General features: G+C 45.1%; 1 protein-coding gene across 4 annotated transcripts in view; it reads left to right on the top strand.

Moving 5' to 3' along the window:
- The window catches only part of LOC135260947 (mitogen-activated protein kinase kinase kinase 3-like), a 50221-nt gene extending 34409 nt beyond the window's left edge, over window positions 1–15812 (top strand). For all 4 annotated transcript variants that reach the window (XM_064346703.1, XM_064346704.1, XM_064346706.1 and 1 more), the window contains exons 11-19: window positions 1461–1534; window positions 2234–2295; window positions 4190–4255; window positions 4733–4888; window positions 5381–5529; window positions 6882–7013; window positions 8807–8936; window positions 9542–9719; window positions 10984–15812. In XM_064346703.1, coding sequence (XP_064202773.1) covers window positions 1461–1534; window positions 2234–2295; window positions 4190–4255; window positions 4733–4888; window positions 5381–5529; window positions 6882–7013; window positions 8807–8936; window positions 9542–9719; window positions 10984–11212 — 1176 coding nt within the window. In that variant the 3' untranslated portion in view covers window positions 11213–15812. The remainder of the gene's footprint in view (window positions 1–1460; window positions 1535–2233; window positions 2296–4189; window positions 4256–4732; window positions 4889–5380; window positions 5530–6881; window positions 7014–8806; window positions 8937–9541; window positions 9720–10983) is intronic.
- The last annotated feature ends 368 nt before the right edge of the window (window positions 15813–16180 follow it).

The following is a 16180-nucleotide window of genomic DNA, read 5'->3' on the forward strand; positions in this document are numbered from 1 at the left end:
AGCAGAATGGGCATGTAGGTGAAGGTTGACATGATCACAGACTATAGTGCGAAGTAAATGAAGTGACCATGAGCGAGCTTAGTTTCCTTATCGAACAGTATATATAACAGTCTGTATAAAGCATTAGTCGTTGAAGTGGAGCGGTAAGTAACGTGTGAAATCTATTCACTGATGTGCTTTTCTCATGTTCAGTAGTAGTAGTTATAATTATGAGTGAGTCATGATTTAAAAAGTGTAATGTTTTAATGGGAAGTTCCAGAACGTACGGGTAGTAATTGTTTGTATGTGGCTAGATAGAGAACAGGGCGAGGTAACATGAATGTAGAAACGTGGCGTTTGCTGATAAGAAGGTTTTGTGCGGTAGCCAAGTAAAGATATATAGTTAGTAGAAATAGCACAGTGGTGAACTGGTGTAACTTTTTAATAAAAGGAATACATTTGCCGTCATGAAATGCATATGGGTGGCCATGAGTGAGTTTTGGTAAAGCAAATATAAGCGTAAGAAAACGTTAGTGTAAAAGAGGAAATTATCTGCCTGAGGGCGAGGCGGGATTCAATCCTTCAACCGGAGATTTACCAGTCTGTGAATTTGTTACTGCAGCACCATGACATAGCTATGCAATGCGTGAAATATCATTAGCAAACCTGTCCTTGGTTTTAAAGAAGAACACAGACCAGTAAGCACAGAAGAGCTCTGGTTGAATCCATATGGCTTTGCAGTATTGTAGCCGGTTAATAACTGAACGTGCAGACGGTATGTCATAATGCAGTGTATACGTTCGGTGAACAGCGGGTAGATATGGTGCAAAAGCAATAATTGAGAAGTAGTAGACAATTATTAGTGAGGGTAAAATCAGGTTAAAGAAACATGTTCCTACTACCCAATGTTCCCAAGACTGTAACCTTGCCCACGAGGCCACAGGCAGACTAGCTGTTTGTACTGGAAATGTTTCAGAGTAGAAAGGTATGGGTATTTCGCATGTGTATGTAAGTTTTTGATTGGGTCGTGTAGGTGAAGATTTGGCTGGTGTCGGTAAAATGTCCAATGGGGAGACATGTTGTAAGTGGGATAGGCGGAAGGAAAAATAAGAATGATAAGAAGAAGAAGAAGAAGAAGAAGAAGAAGAAAGAGAAGAAGAAGAAGGAGAAAACGCAAAATCCCCTTAGTTTGGGGCTTTATTGTGTGGACATGTGAAGTTGTTTATGAACTCTGTCTGTTGAAATGGGGTCAGAATGTACAGAATTTAATGTTTTTAAGGGCTGAGTGTCTGTGGCTGTTGTGGTTATTTCTGTGGGGAACCCTGAAAAGTGCCAAACTCTCGGTGCTGTATAGGTATGGGGCATGCCCCCGCCAAGGCGTAACTACCTGCCATCCCAATCACAAGATAGACAAACTGCTGATTGTCTAAGAAGAGCAGGGCAGAGACCTGTATAATGATCGGCCCTATATCTTCTTTCAGATCCTGGATCCCTTTGGGAGTGGAGACGACTCACTGTCTGACAGCTGTCAATCACTGGATCAGGCATTGGACAGGTGTGTGTGTGTGTTTGGGTTTGTGAGCGTGAGTGTGAGTGTGTGTGTGCTTGTATGTGTGGGTTTGTGAGTGTGTGTGTGTGTGTGTTTGTGTCAGTCTGGCCTTTATCAATCATGCTGCACTTCAAAGGTGAACTACCCCCCCCCCCCATACACACACACAGTTGCCCCGGTGACCAGTTGCTACTGTCGTGAGGTAGCCGGAAGTGGCAGTACCTGAGCGGGTCTCAGCTTGACCCTCATCCCTAGAACAATGGCAGGAAATAGCTGCATGGAGATCCCCCCCCCCCATTTTCCCATTGCCCCACATTTCCCTCTCTTTGTTCATCTGATGTCCCACTTCAGTGCCCAGCCCCCCTCCCCCCCCCCCTTCCCCCGGCTGATAACTGATGCAGGGACTACAGAAAGCAGAGCATCCCGAGAGTTCTGGTAAAACCGCAAGCCGCGTTCACCCTGAACCCTCATTTAAATCAGATCCAGACGTTTCCTCCCATCCTGCAGAGCAGGGAGGGGGGGAGTGGGTTACCCCGCGGTAAACGGATCTGGGGTCGTGCCGTGTGAAAGGGTCCGGTCCCCTGCAGAATGGGGAATGTAGGCCAGGCTGCTCTGTGAGCTGTGAGCGGTGTGGGGAGCTGGGGGAGGCAGAGGCAGAAATAGCCCCGCTCATTTGTCTCCTCCCGCTTATGTGTGTCATTCCAGCCCGTCGTACTCCCAGGGCAGCCGGGACAATAATTACCTGAACATCGCCTGGGAGTATAAAGGTGAGATTCCCCCTGGCTTCACCTGCCCGTTAATGACAGCACTGCTTCTCACTGTCCGCAAGCGCTGCAGGTCCCGGGCTTTAAGGGATTCACATGCTGCAGTTCAGCATTATGAATGTATTTGTCATCTAAGAGACGTCCTTATTTGCGTAACACTGCATAGTGAACATATTCTCCAGTAGAATACGGAATGTTATGAATGAAAGCGGAACACTTTGCTCTTGCTTTGCTGAATTGTGGCCCTTATGCAGTGCTTTGCGTATATGTATGTTTAAGATTTAATTGTACTTTTACAGGTTTTCTTGTTGAATATTTTAATGGAGAAAATGTGTGCAAAACCAGGATGCACAACGGTGCCGTATTCAGGGCTTGAACCTACAACCCCCTGTCTGCGTATCCATAGCAACAGTGGTTCATTATTATCTTGAATACGTACATTGAGTAGACATTAAGAACAAGTCATGCATTAAAACTCGTTTCCACTGAATTATGCAAAAATTTGTACACACTTTAGAATTCGGGTAAATTTAAACATCTGTCACTTCTGATTATTTTCCCCTGTTTTGTAAGGTAAGTAAATTAGTGGTAATAGTACTACATAATCTGTCAAATTTAATAAACCTTTGTTTGCTAGTCAGCGTGCAGTTTGCTGCTTTCAATTCAGTAGAATAGATAGTAGATTGGAAGCATTCATGTATCGCTTCAGCATGGCTGCTTAGTATGGTGAGCGAGCCACCATGAGTGCACACTTGTTATGTGAAAATTCAGTCCAAATTCAAATAAGAATGAAGTGGTTGACATAGTAACACATGCACAGTTACAGACAGCCACGCAGCACCGCAGGGATGCAATGCGACGTTCTGTCGCACATGAACGCACCTGCAGTGTCACATGAGCCGCGTTTCCACCCAAAGTACCCGGAACTTTTAGTCCCAGGTACTACTTTTCAAGGCACTAAAAGGTTCCTTCATCCCATTGTTGACTGCGTTTCCACCGTGGCCTAAAGACCCGCGAAGATTAGGCAAATTGGTCCACTGACGTATGAAAAAGCACATAACTCCTATGCCTGCATTTCCATACATTTTTTTCACGCTGACTTGTGGCTACATGCGTAAAACAGAGCCATGTTAACTGAACCTGTACACGTTCATTCAGTGCAAAGATGTTCACACACATTCAATATGCAAACACTAAAGAAGTACAGATGTTATGTGCACGTACACACTGAGTCACACTCGCACGTGTGCAGAACAGGCGACGCAAACACATACTCATACACGTGCTCTCTCTCTCTCTCACACACACATGCACGTGTAGTCAACATTCTTCTACCAGTGAGGTAAAGCTGGACACATGGATTAAAACAGGTTCTCAGTTTCCAGAACAGGGGGATATGAGGTGCGTTGAAAAACGTGAATTTTCTTCCCTCCCCTGCAAAACAGACATAAATAGTTCCATCTCCATGGCAAACCACCACACAAACAGAGAGAGAATTACTCTGCTCACTTAACAGCTGTTTTCAATCCCAGCAGGCCTCTGTGCGGTGCCTCCCGGCCCCTAAGCCCGTTTCCCATGTAAAGCTGGCGCATGGCGGCATCAGGCAGCCAGCGGCGGTCGGCCCCGTCTGCGTTCGCTCTCTGCGAAACGGAAAAGACGGCCGGGCGCTCGGCGTTTGGCTCTGCCGGATCGGCCCGTTTCCGGTTTGACGCTTGTCTAAGCGGCGACCGGGCCTCTTTCAATCCCACCGGCCCCCATTTTGTTCAGTCCCACGGCCGTTTGAGAGTCACACGCCGCCGCTTTGAATAGAGGGGAGCGCGTGTTCAGCCAGCAGGCAGCTCGGAGCTCCGGTTGCGCTGGTGCGTCTTAACGCTGTGCTCCACTGCCCCCCCTGCAGGCATACACGGCAAAGGCGGAACGTTCCCCAGGCAGTTTCACCTGTCCAGCCACAGGAAAGATGACGGTGAGTCCAGGCCCGGCCGTCTTGCGGGGGAAGAGAAAGTCTTGTCTGCGTGTTTAGTGATGGCTTTGTTGGCGCATGACCTCATTTAGGGGAACTAAAAGTGTTTAGTGTGTTTGGTGTGTGGGCAGGGTACATTTGACCAGGTTAGAGGTAATGCGGGTCAGAATCTATTACTTTTGACTTACTTTTACTGGCTTGCAGTGGTCTGCTGAATCTGGGCCTTTGCAGTACTGGGCTTTATGTTTCCCTAGTTTATGATATTGGCTTTTATAAAAGTTCTCAGGTCTGCTTCCTCTTTGAGGAAGAGTGTATAGAGAGAATAGCATTATGCTCAACGACTGCACTGGTTTCTTCTTGGCAATCAGCCCTGACTCACAGTTATTTTTTTTCTGGCTGTGACTTTGTGCGTGTGTGTGTGTGTTTGTGTGTGTGTGTGTGCGTGTGTGCATGCATGTGCGTGTGTGTGTGTCCGTCCAGGTCGGAGGACCTTCCCACGCAGTTTCATGCCTCAGGAGAGCCTGTTTCCGCCCGTCCCCTCCAGTCGAACCCGCAGCTACAACGGGGACAGCACCCTGCAGTACTGCGACCGGAACTTCCTGGGCTGGCCCCCCGACAAGACCTCCCCCTCCAACTGTGAGCCCTCCTGCCTAACACACCGCCTCCTCTTCACTTATCATAAAACAATAAACCCATCAGCCCAGAAGGTTTAATCAGCCATGCTTGTGCTTGCAGTCACTGATAACTTCAATTTTTATTTCTCATTATAGAATAAGAAATCATTTTAATGAGTGCTACCATTAACTTACTTGAAATACTTGAATAATGACTTTATAATTTGATTTGTCATAAATCAAGTGCAACAATTTGTTTGTTTTGAAAATAATTTTAACTTACCCCTCAACAAAAAACTTCTCCCAAACAGGAAGACTAATTTACTAAAAAAGATGTTTTTTTGTTTCTCAACACTGCCTCCTGCTGGATAAACACTATCAGTACATTCTGGTAGTCTGTCATTGAATAAGAATGTGGCTTCTTCACTGTAACTGAGCCAGCCAGGGGTGTGGGCATCTCCGATCTGATTGGCCCATGTGACAGACAGGCCTAAGGCTTTTTTTCCTCCTCCAGCCTCTCACGCTCCTGTGAACTGGAGGCTGGGGAAGCTGCTGGGTCGTGGGGCCTTTGGAGAGGTGTTCCTGTGCTATGACGCCGACACCGGCCGGGAGCTGGCAGTCAAACAGGTGCCCTTTGATCCCGACTGCAAGGAGACCAGCAAGGTGAGCCTGCGTTCCACATCAAGTGCCCCAACTGTCCCTTTTCAGGGTGGAGAGGTGTCAGCAGGGTGAAAGAGCTTGGTGGTTATGCACATTTACATATTACAGAGCTCGCTGGCACCAGTTACGAGATTATCAGTAAGTGACTGGGCGCAGTAAAGGAAAAAATCATGACTGAGAAACCCTCAAGCCTGTCAGAGTTGTTTAATAAATGCCTACAGTGGGAGGGTTGTGGAATTCAAGCACAGACCACTCCCAGAAAAAGAAAAGAAGCAATGCACGGATCTCTAAACCCTGAATCCTGGAAACCTAAATTACAGAACCTTGAATCACAGCTCCATGGAACACTTGTGTATCTAAGGAACGTCAACCCTGATAAGGGACAATACTCAGGGATGGAGTTATCAGAAAGACTGTTCAGGGGTGGAGTTGTACCAGGGAGCCTGTAGGGGGTGGAGTTGTACCAGGGAGATGGTAGGGGCAGGGTTTATCAGGGAGACTGTAGGGGGTGGAGTTTATCAGGGAGACTGTAGGGGGTGGGGTTTATCAGAGATACTGCAGGAGGTGGGGTATATCAGAGAGACTGCAGGAGGTGAGGTTTATCAGGGAGCCTGTAGGGGGTGGAGTTTATCAGGGAGACTGTAGGGGGTGGAGTTTATCAGGGAGCCTGTAGGGGTGGAGTTTATCAGGGAGCCTGTAGGGGGTGGGGTATATCAGGGAGACTGCAGGAGGTGGGGTTTATCAGAGAGACTGTAGGGGGTGGAGTTTATCAGGGAGACTGTAGGGGGTGGAGTTTATCTGGGAGACTGCAGGAGGTGGGGTTTATCAGGGAGACTGCAGGAGGTGGGGTATATCAGAGAGACTGCAGGAGGTGGGGTTTATCAGGGAGCCTGTAGGGGGGTGGGGTATATCAGAGAGACTGCAGGAGGTGGGGTTTATCAGAGAGACTGTAGGGGGTGGAGTTTATCAGGGAGACTGTAGGGGGTGGAGTTTATCAGGGAGACTGTAGGGGGTGGAGTTTATCAGAGAGACTGTAGGGGGTGGAGTTTATCAGGGAGACTGTAGGGGGTGGAGTTTATCAGAGAGACTGTAGGGGGTGGAGTTTATCAGGGAGACTGTAGGGGGTGGAGTTTATCAGAGAGACTGTAGGGGGTGGAGTTTATCAGGGAGACTGTAGGGGGTGGAGTTTATCAGGGAGACTGTAGGGGGCAGGGATTATTCGGGAAACTGTACGGGGGTGGGGTCTGTCAGGGAGACTCCTGGGGGGACGTGGTTTATCAGAGAGACTGTAGGGGCTTACTGTGGCTTACTGTGGCTTACATGCCTTGGCTCCTGGTTCCTCTCCCTCTGTGCAGGAAGTGAACGCTCTGGAGTGTGAGATTCAGCTGCTGAAGAAACTGAGGCATGAGCGAATCGTGCAGTACTACGGCTGCCTGCGTGACCCCGACAGCAGGAAGCTCTCCATCTTCGTGGAGTTCATGGCAGGGGTGAGTGTGAACCTGGAGACACAGTAACCTCAGAAAACAGTCCCCACAGGATTACTGCATACACAGGAACTAAAATACCATATAAACAGATCATTCCTAATAAATTACTCAGAATAAGTTATTATGCCAAATTTTATTATTTAATCATTGAACATCGGAGGCGTGGACTATCCTGTAATGCTCAGTTAAACCGAATATTAGGTGAATATAAACTCGTTTTTGTTTTTACCCGTTGCTGCAGCATCCAGCCCTTCAGTTGGGGATACGCAGATTAGCATGCGTGTTCTCTGAAGCTCGTTTTACTGCGCGTGCGTTTGAGGACGCTGCTTTGTCCCTTAATGGATGGTGTTGTAGCAGTGGGCAGCGGTAATCTGCAGCGCATCAGCTAGCGTCTTAGTCATGCATTGTTTGAGGCCGGGGGGGGGGGCGGGGGTGTTTATGTTACGGAGGAGATTCCTGGCAGCTTTTGGTTTTTACGGTCAGGGCCTTGGCATTGTTCCACTACATTAACCCCCCCCCCCCCCACCTTCCGCTGCAATACCTCCATAAGATTCTCTGCCCACTTTTGTGCAAGTTGGAGTTTGGAAGGGGAAGCTTCCAGTAAGGAAAGAGTGAAGAGGGATTGGACCGTCTTTCCGGAAGGTGCTTTCCTGAAGACTACAGTGGAAAAGCAGACCTCTTTGTGTCTCCATGTGTGCTTGACTGTGTGTGTGTGTGGGTGTGTGTGTGTGTGTGCGCGTGCCTGTGTGCGTGTGAGAGAGACTGTGTTTGTCTAAATGCGTGCTTGGCTTCACCCTCCAGACATCTGTGGAACACTTTTCTTGTGAAAAATGGTTTCTATGTTGGGCATAAAAAATGGGTAACAAAAAAGAACAAAAGAAAAAAACAGCACATCTCAAGGGTGTTTTTGGGAAGACTGCGGGGGAATGGTGAACTTTGCCAGAGTCACAGTGCACCAGAGTCACAGTGCACCAGAGTCACAGTGTATCAGAGTCACGGTGCACCAGAGTCACACTGTATCAGAGTCACAGTGCACCAGAGTCACAGTGAATCAGAGTCAGTGTATCAGAGTCACAGTGCACCAGAGTCACAATGAATCAGAGTCACAGTGTATCAGAGTCACAGTGAATCAGAGTCAGTGTATCAGAGTCACAGTGCACCAGAGTCACACTGTATCAGTTAAAGTGCACCAGTGTCACAGTGCACCAGAGTCACAGTGAATCAGAGTCACAGTGCACCAGAGTCACAGTGTATCAGAGTCACAGTGCACCAGAGTCACAGTGCATCAGAGTCACAGTGTACCAGAGTCACAGTGAATTAGTCACAGTGTACCAGAGTTACAGTGTATCAGAGTCACAGTGCACACAGAGTCTCACTGTACCAGAATCAGTAGTGTACATATGTGGGCAGTGGTGTGGCAGAGTGGTTAAAGAACTGGACCTGTTATCAGTTTAAATATGCAGTTTAAATGGCCAGGTGCTTAGACAGAAATGCCCCAGTAAATATGCAGCTATGTGAAGGTTTTAAATGTTAAATTAAACTGTGTAACCCAGTCTATTGTTAATTCACAATGTCCACCGGGACTGTATTGCAAAATGTGCAGCAGACAGCTTTGCCAAGAATACTGCTATACTATACTTTTATTCTGTCTTTTAGCACCAACAGAGGACAAATGACTCGAAATACAGTTCTGCAGGAAACTAATGGGAAATCAAATTCATAAAAATTCATAGTACTGCATGAATATTTCATATTTTGTCAAGCCCATTCATATTTATGTTTTTTGGGGACAGGGCTCGGTGAAGGATCAGCTGAAAGCATACGGCGCCCTGACGGAGAAAGTGACTCGGAGATACACGCGGCAGATCCTGCAAGGGGTCTTCTATCTCCACAGAAACATGATCGTGCACAGAGACATCAAAGGTAACACACGGCAAGCAATTTGTAACCATCTTCTACTCGCGATCTTAAAGGTGCAGTATGTAAGTCTGTTGCGAGAACATATTTGGTTAAATTTCCTTCACATGTCGACAGATGTAAATAAATTAAAGTCTAAGAAAAAAAAACATAAATAATATTAATTGAAATTCCTCAGTTTACAAATATAAGACCACAAAGTGTCTGCGAACAGTCAGTCCACTAACAGTAACCATTTAGTTTATATTTATCATGGGGTTGGACAACAGTGGAAGTTTCCCATAATAATTTTTTTTAGGAAATAAAACAGGTGACAGGAACAGACGACACTTCTGTTTATATTTTGTCTTTATTCTGTGAGAATGGCTCTGCCAGGAACTGCCATTCTGGGGCCAGTTAGTCACCGTTCAGACAGCCACGTCTGAGAAGGCGAGTCGAACAGGCCGGCTTGCTTACAAATCACAGCAAAGCAGGGTGAAGGAGAAAGACCTAACAGCCAGGCATTAAACGTGGTGGAATACAATTAAAATGAATCAGTGTTCTTACATGTAAAATGTTTTGGTCATCATTTCATGAAGTAGATATTTATTGTGCCATTCTGTGCCTGACAGGCGCTAACATTCTGAGGGACTCCTCTGGGAACGTGAAGCTGGGCGACTTCGGTGCCAGCAAGCGCATCCAGACCATCTGCATGTCCGGAACGGGGATCAAGTCTGTCACCGGCACCCCCTACTGGATGAGCCCGGAAGTCATCAGCGGGGAGGGATACGGACGGAAGGCAGATGTCTGGTGAGGAATCCCCACGGCTCTTCAGTGGTTCAAGCATTAATTCCAGGTGCTCTAAAATACAGAGCGGCCTTTTTTCCCCCATGATTAACAAAGCCATTCGCTTGGTTGATGCAGCTGTTATCCACCACAGATTATATTGTTCTGATGAAGCCTGATGAAGGATCATCTTACTGCATAATCCTATTAGCTGTTTTTTTTGTGGATTCAAATGGTAATTTTCATGTTTTTACCATATACATATAATCAAATGTTACTTTTTTCTGGCTAGCTATTGCATAAAGCCATATTTTTTTTTACAAATTTTGTCCGGGAATGAATGTGGTTGCTGCTGTTCACTGAATGACTCTGCATAAAGTTTACCTTGCAGGCGCATTGCTGTCAGCGTTAATGGAAAAAAAGCTTCGTGCTGCTGACATCAATAACTTTAGACTTACTTCATACTTGCATTGCAATGTGAAGGAAGAATTTTGACAAAGGGCCAAACGTTGGCCGCTCGATACTGAGCCGCATCTGTGAAACTCCCACTTTGGCAGAACGTGAAACGCCTCGGGCCTTTTGGCGGGTCTGAGTTCCTCTGATAACCTTAACCCTGTCGCCCCGAGTGCAGGCACAATGGGTGCTGTGCATGGCTCCCGTTTAAAGGCTAATCCATTGTGTATTTCAGTTGGGGTCTGTATAGACTGCTTGCGTTTTCATTGGTGTACAATGAACTATTTTTAGAGATTGAAGCTTTGTCCGGGCATGACTTTGATGTTGAAATCCTTAAGGAATCTCAAAAAGATCACTATGTGTTTAATAATACAGTATAAGGTGAACTTCCTGGAAGTGGGTGATATAATCTGTGTATTTGTAAACATACATTAAAATCAGTCAATTATTGTTTTATTTATATTTTAGCAGTAAATCTGTACTTCTGGAGTCGTGCAGTAACTTACAGTTAATATTAAGTGTGTCGGCGTTCATGCATATCCCAAAATGAAATCGTGACACAGCCTTGTTACCTGGGAGACAGGTTGGTTTACAGGCCAGGGATTCCTGCATTACCTCATCCCAAACCTGCTCAACAAGTTCCGTAAATCCTGTCTTTGTCCGCATTCTCAGGTCATAACATCTCCAAAACACTTCAACAAGGCAGCTGTTTGTGTTGTGTATACTTAATGTTAGCTTGCCTAGATGAGCTTGACCTCCAGTTACATTGTCGCTTGATTAAGCTGACCGGGTGGCATATTGTGTGTGTGTGTGTGTGTCTGTCTGTCTGTCTCAGGAGCGTGGCCTGCACTGTGGTGGAGATGCTGACCCAGAAGCCCCCGTGGGCGGAGTTTGAGGCTATGGCCGCCATCTTTAAGATCGCCACCCAGCCCACCAAGCCCTCTCTGCCCGAGGGCGTGTCCGACTCCTGCCGGGACTTCCTGAGGTTGGTGTTCGTGCAGGAGAAGCACCGGCCCACCGCCAAGGAGCTGCTCAGCCACCCCTTCATCCTGGGGGGCTTCTAGCCTCCACCCGCCCCCACCCCTTCCCGCACCTCCACTAGCACCGCTCTGACCTCCAGAGTCACCAGCACGTCCATGAGAAAGCTGCCTCTGCGGGGCTCCGGCCATCTGGCCGCGCTGTAGCTTACAGCCTCCCCCCTCTACCCCCCACCCCTCCAGCCCGTGCAGTGGGTACAGGGCGTCCCTGACGGGGATGGGGCGTCGATACCCCCTCACGAAATCGAGCTGTTGTCGCATGTTCCTTCTCAAGAGCAAGAGGGATGAGAGGGCATCAGCACCGCCCCAGTTGGCAGCCCCTCCCCCAGCCCATCGAGCCTTCAGCCCAGAGCCCTGACGGCTCCATTGTGCCACCTAGTGGCTGAAAGCTTTCAGATGAGATGCTTATGCGTTTAGCTGAAAACAGTTTGCACCTTCCACTGACAAAGTGGTCCTTTTTCTTTAATGCCTAGCAACACTGGTCAGTGTATTGAAATTGGCCTGAAGTAGTAAGAGCTGCCAATCATTCAAAAGATGCCTTATGCCCTGAACTCAGTAGCAGGTCAGAAATGTCTTTGTTAAAGAAAAAAAAACATAGGCTGATGCCAATCATGTCATAAGGAAATGTTCTCTGCCCACACTGTAAAACTGCTCGTTTTTAAATCGACTCTGATTGTGTACATGTTACCAAGAGAGTAAATGTGATCCCTATTGGACTTGTACAAACTCAGAGTTGAATTAACTCTGAACATTTTACTGTGAAATGAATGGGCATGGAATCTATGGGTTTACCCATTAATTTAGTTGTTTTATGATTAACATTCATTTCTCATAATTGGACTGATGTTAAAATGTGCCACAGTGCATTTACTTCTTGCCAACAGAAGTGAACATGTTTGTCTTGAGAAGGTCACACACACCTACATTGTACTGTATTATATTAAATGAGCTCCCTGACTCAAAAATGCACACTCGAAAATGACCCTTATGAATGAATGACATTTTGTCCTTGCACTTTTTATTGTATATTCATAAGGAGAAAAATATGTAGAATAATCTATTGAAATTACGGAAAGGAATATTTTTGATAATATAAAACTCATTTTTTAAATAATTTAATAACACAAGCTGTTTTTATTGGTCACTGTACTGTTTACATAGGAATAGAAACCTCCTGTAGGTTACACGTTGTAGATAGGGAAAAGGCAAGCAATACTCCCAACACAGACAATGAAGTAGGTTTCTGGATTGGATTAGGCTGATCTGTATGAGAATAATCGAACTTGACGCAAATGGCCAAAGACAGTCAGTGAACTCGCTCCAGTTACGTGCTAAAGCCTGTTCATATTTGAAATATGATCTTTATTAAATTGTCCCTTTGTTTGCTCCAGAAAGCAGTTGCAAATGTACCATATAATATTGTACAATAGTTTGCTGCAATGTACATGGCAATATGTTGTAAATGTGTGGAAAAATACATTTGCAATATCTGAAAGTGACAATAATTTGTATATTTGCTCATATATTGTGAAGTCATGCGGTGTCTTGAAAATACTTTTTTAATTTTACTTCAATATATTTTCAGCATAGTGTATTTTCACAAGGGTTTATCAGTCTTAGGAATTATCTTCTCATTTGTGCCCAAGAAATAATTCTCAGCTTGAACATTTCATTGGATGGCTCCAGAACTTTTCACAACCCGTGGGATGAGTGAAATAAAATAATAAAATGTCTAAATGCATTTATAGAGTCAAACCAACCGTTCGCACTTTAACTAGTGAAGTGTGGGTAGCAGCTGCTGTATTTGATTTGCCTGGTGTGATAACCAGTGGAAATTATGTTATCATACAGAAATTAGTTTTTTCAATATGTCACCATAGATACCCTCCTCAAACCATAGGCACCACTGAACTAAGCACATAGAATGCCAGGGGGCCCGGTTTGGATGCTTTTGAACAGTGTTTAAAGTTACATCTGGACAATGCTCAGTTTGTTTATTTCTTTGATTGTCTGTTAACTATGTTAATACTCCCACTGGATATATGAGCTCAGATACGTTTGTAACATAGTTCATTTTCCCCTCTAAGCAACGCCAGGGACCTTTAAAAAATGATCACAGATGAGTGTACGTTGGACGTGGAGAGGTGTTACACCCTATGTAGTTCAATTGCATCATTGCGTCATTACTCGTCTAAATATGGAACGTGAGCAGAGCATTTTTTTTCTGTCGTGTGACTCATTTGCTTCCTCAAACACAACTTCTTACTTTACAATTGTTATAGCAAGATCTTGTTTGGAAAATTGTCACAGGAAAATTCATATGAAATCAATCTTTTTTTCTTTACCAGTTTCTATGAGCAGGTATTTTTAGTCCATATTGGGTATGTTCTTAGTCCTACCCAGTCGCTGCAGTGTCCTGCCTGTCAGAGAGGGTGGACAAGCCTGTTGTCCTCCAAGATGCACCCTGCCAAATTCTTTCCCAATCTGCTGCGCCGTCTAGTCACTGCGAGGGCGCACTGCGTTGCCTGCTCGGGCAGGCACAGGCAAGCGCAGGCAGTCGCAGGCGGGCGCAGGGAGGGGCAGGCAGGGCCGTGTCTCGCGTGTTTCTCGTGCGTCTCGTGGAGAACGTTGCTTCGGGAGCCCTCCCTGCCTCGCTGTGGCCGGTGATGCGCCGTCAACACGGTCAGGGTCGGGTGGCAAGCTTTAGAGCGCGGCGACACTGAGAACGAGTCATGTGACAGGACACCTGATGGCTCCTCCGTCTGATGTTAAACTCATTAATCGTCATTTACGTTATAATACGATGACAAAATATAACTTGTTTTTGGTGTGTAGGAGCAGATCATTCAGAATTGCAAATGAACAATAAACGATTTTGAAACGTGAAAACGTAGAATTGAGCATGAAGGGTGATGAATAACCAGAGATGTTTTGATTGTGCCTTCGACGAGTCTAATCTTGAGAGGAATAAATCACCACTCTTTTATGTGCATTTGATGCTGGAATGTGTATTCACTTTCATACAAATAGGTGGAGTCCAGGAATGTATTCTGTGTATTGAGACAGTTTGCTCTTGACAGATTCTAATGAAGATTATTGTAGAGCAGGTGTACCACTTAATGATGGGTGCTATGGAATGAACGGTTTTGAGTGAGGCTCAGTGACATTCGCAGGCCTTCCAATGACAAACCACAGAAGATTTTGCCAAATAAAGAATTGTCATACCAGGAAGATGATGAAGCAAACTCATTTTTTGTTCCCTGCCCACCACCTCCCCAAGCCCTGCTTTGGAGGTCAATGTTATTATAATTTTATTGATATACATGTTTACACGTGAACCATCAAGATCCGAGGTCCAACCTACTTTATGGGATGAATCTATGGTCTGTATTCTGATAATCGTTTTGGCTGATGCAGTGGCTTGCCGTGCTGTAAACATGCTGGAGAGAGTGGAATGACATCCTTGTCTCGTGCCACAGTGCAGTGTGAAAACATTGTGAAATAAGACCATTAGTGAATATGGAGTTATACAGATTTGAATGAGTGACTCTTCAAAACCAAACTTCTTCAATATAGCAAAAAAGTTTCAGTTAAATCTGTCAGATGCTTTTTTTTTTGGCATCCAGTGATGCCATGACTGTATTCAGCTTGTTTATTTTGGATATACTCATTCGAATGAATAGGCGGTGTATGTTATTTGGGGAGTGTTTGCCATTGATGAAGCCTTTTTGGTCTGGGTGAACTTGATGTGCAATTATTGATTCCATTCTGTTGACTAGTACTTTACTGATGATTTTAATGTCATTATTAATCAAACTTATGGGGCAGTAATCGGATTGGATCCTTATTATCTTGAGAAAAACTGAAATTCAGCAGTATTCATATGTGGTGGAATGGCTGTGGATTTTTTTTATTTCAGCAGTATTTCGGTGTATCTTTCCAAAGTGATGAGTTGAACCGCCACCTAGTGGGGGGGTTTGAGTTTGGTTTCATTCATTAGATTGCAACAATGGCCTATGGCCCGATATGGTTATAGGAGGAAATGTTTTTTTTGTTTTTTTATCACCAATTGTCGCCAATGCCTAGGTCAATTATGCGTTCTTTGAAAGTATCTGAAGAATGCCATGACCTGTGATTGTTTCCAATATTTGATCAGCTGAGGTTTGGATTAATATCTCAAAACTGCAAATGAACAATGGATGATTTTAAAACATGAAAAAGTAGGATTGAACATTATGTTTTCCACACACAATTCCTTGAAGGGTCATGAATAGCCGGAGATTGTGATGTTTTGTTTGTGCCTTCTACAAATCTGATCTTGGGAGGAATAAATCACCCCTCTTTTATTTGCATTTGATGATGGAATGTGTATTCAATTTTATACAAATGGGTGGAGTCCAGGTATTTATTCTGTATATTGAGATGGTTTGCTTAGTCTTTGCAGATTGTAATGAATGGTGGTTGTAGACCAGGTATTTCACAGAATGAAGGTGGTATGGAATTAATTGTTTTGAGTGAGGCTCACTGACATTTGTATGCCTTCTAATGACAAACCACAAAAAGGTTTTGCCAAATAAGGAATTATTGTACAAGGATGATGAAATAAACTCATTTTTTCAGACCAGAATGTTTTGAGTTGTGTGTTTGTTTTCTTCCAATGATAGAAGACGAGAGGATGAGAATTGCAGGGTAGAAAGTGACTCTGACCTGTGTAGCGTTGTGTTTTTGAAACATTTCTCGTCTTCCTGAGGTCTTACCCTCTTCCCTGGCGTGCTCTGTAAAAGGGAGTTGTCTCTCAGCACTGCTCAAGGCACTGGGAAAACCTTGCTTCCTGTTTGAGCTGTAGAGTTTTGCGATGTGTTTAATAGGTCAATCCTTCATCAGCTGTCTGTTCAGAGCCCAGTTTGACCTTCTAGGATGTAGTTCTCGCCACTACCTCCCTCCCTCCCTTCGCTTTTATTACTATCCATCTCTCCTCCCTTTCCTCTGTTTCCT

Source organism: Anguilla rostrata, chromosome 8 (genome assembly GCF_018555375.3).
Source record: "Anguilla rostrata isolate EN2019 chromosome 8, ASM1855537v3, whole genome shotgun sequence".
In the NCBI taxonomy this organism is placed as follows: domain Eukaryota; kingdom Metazoa; phylum Chordata; class Actinopteri; order Anguilliformes; family Anguillidae; genus Anguilla; species Anguilla rostrata.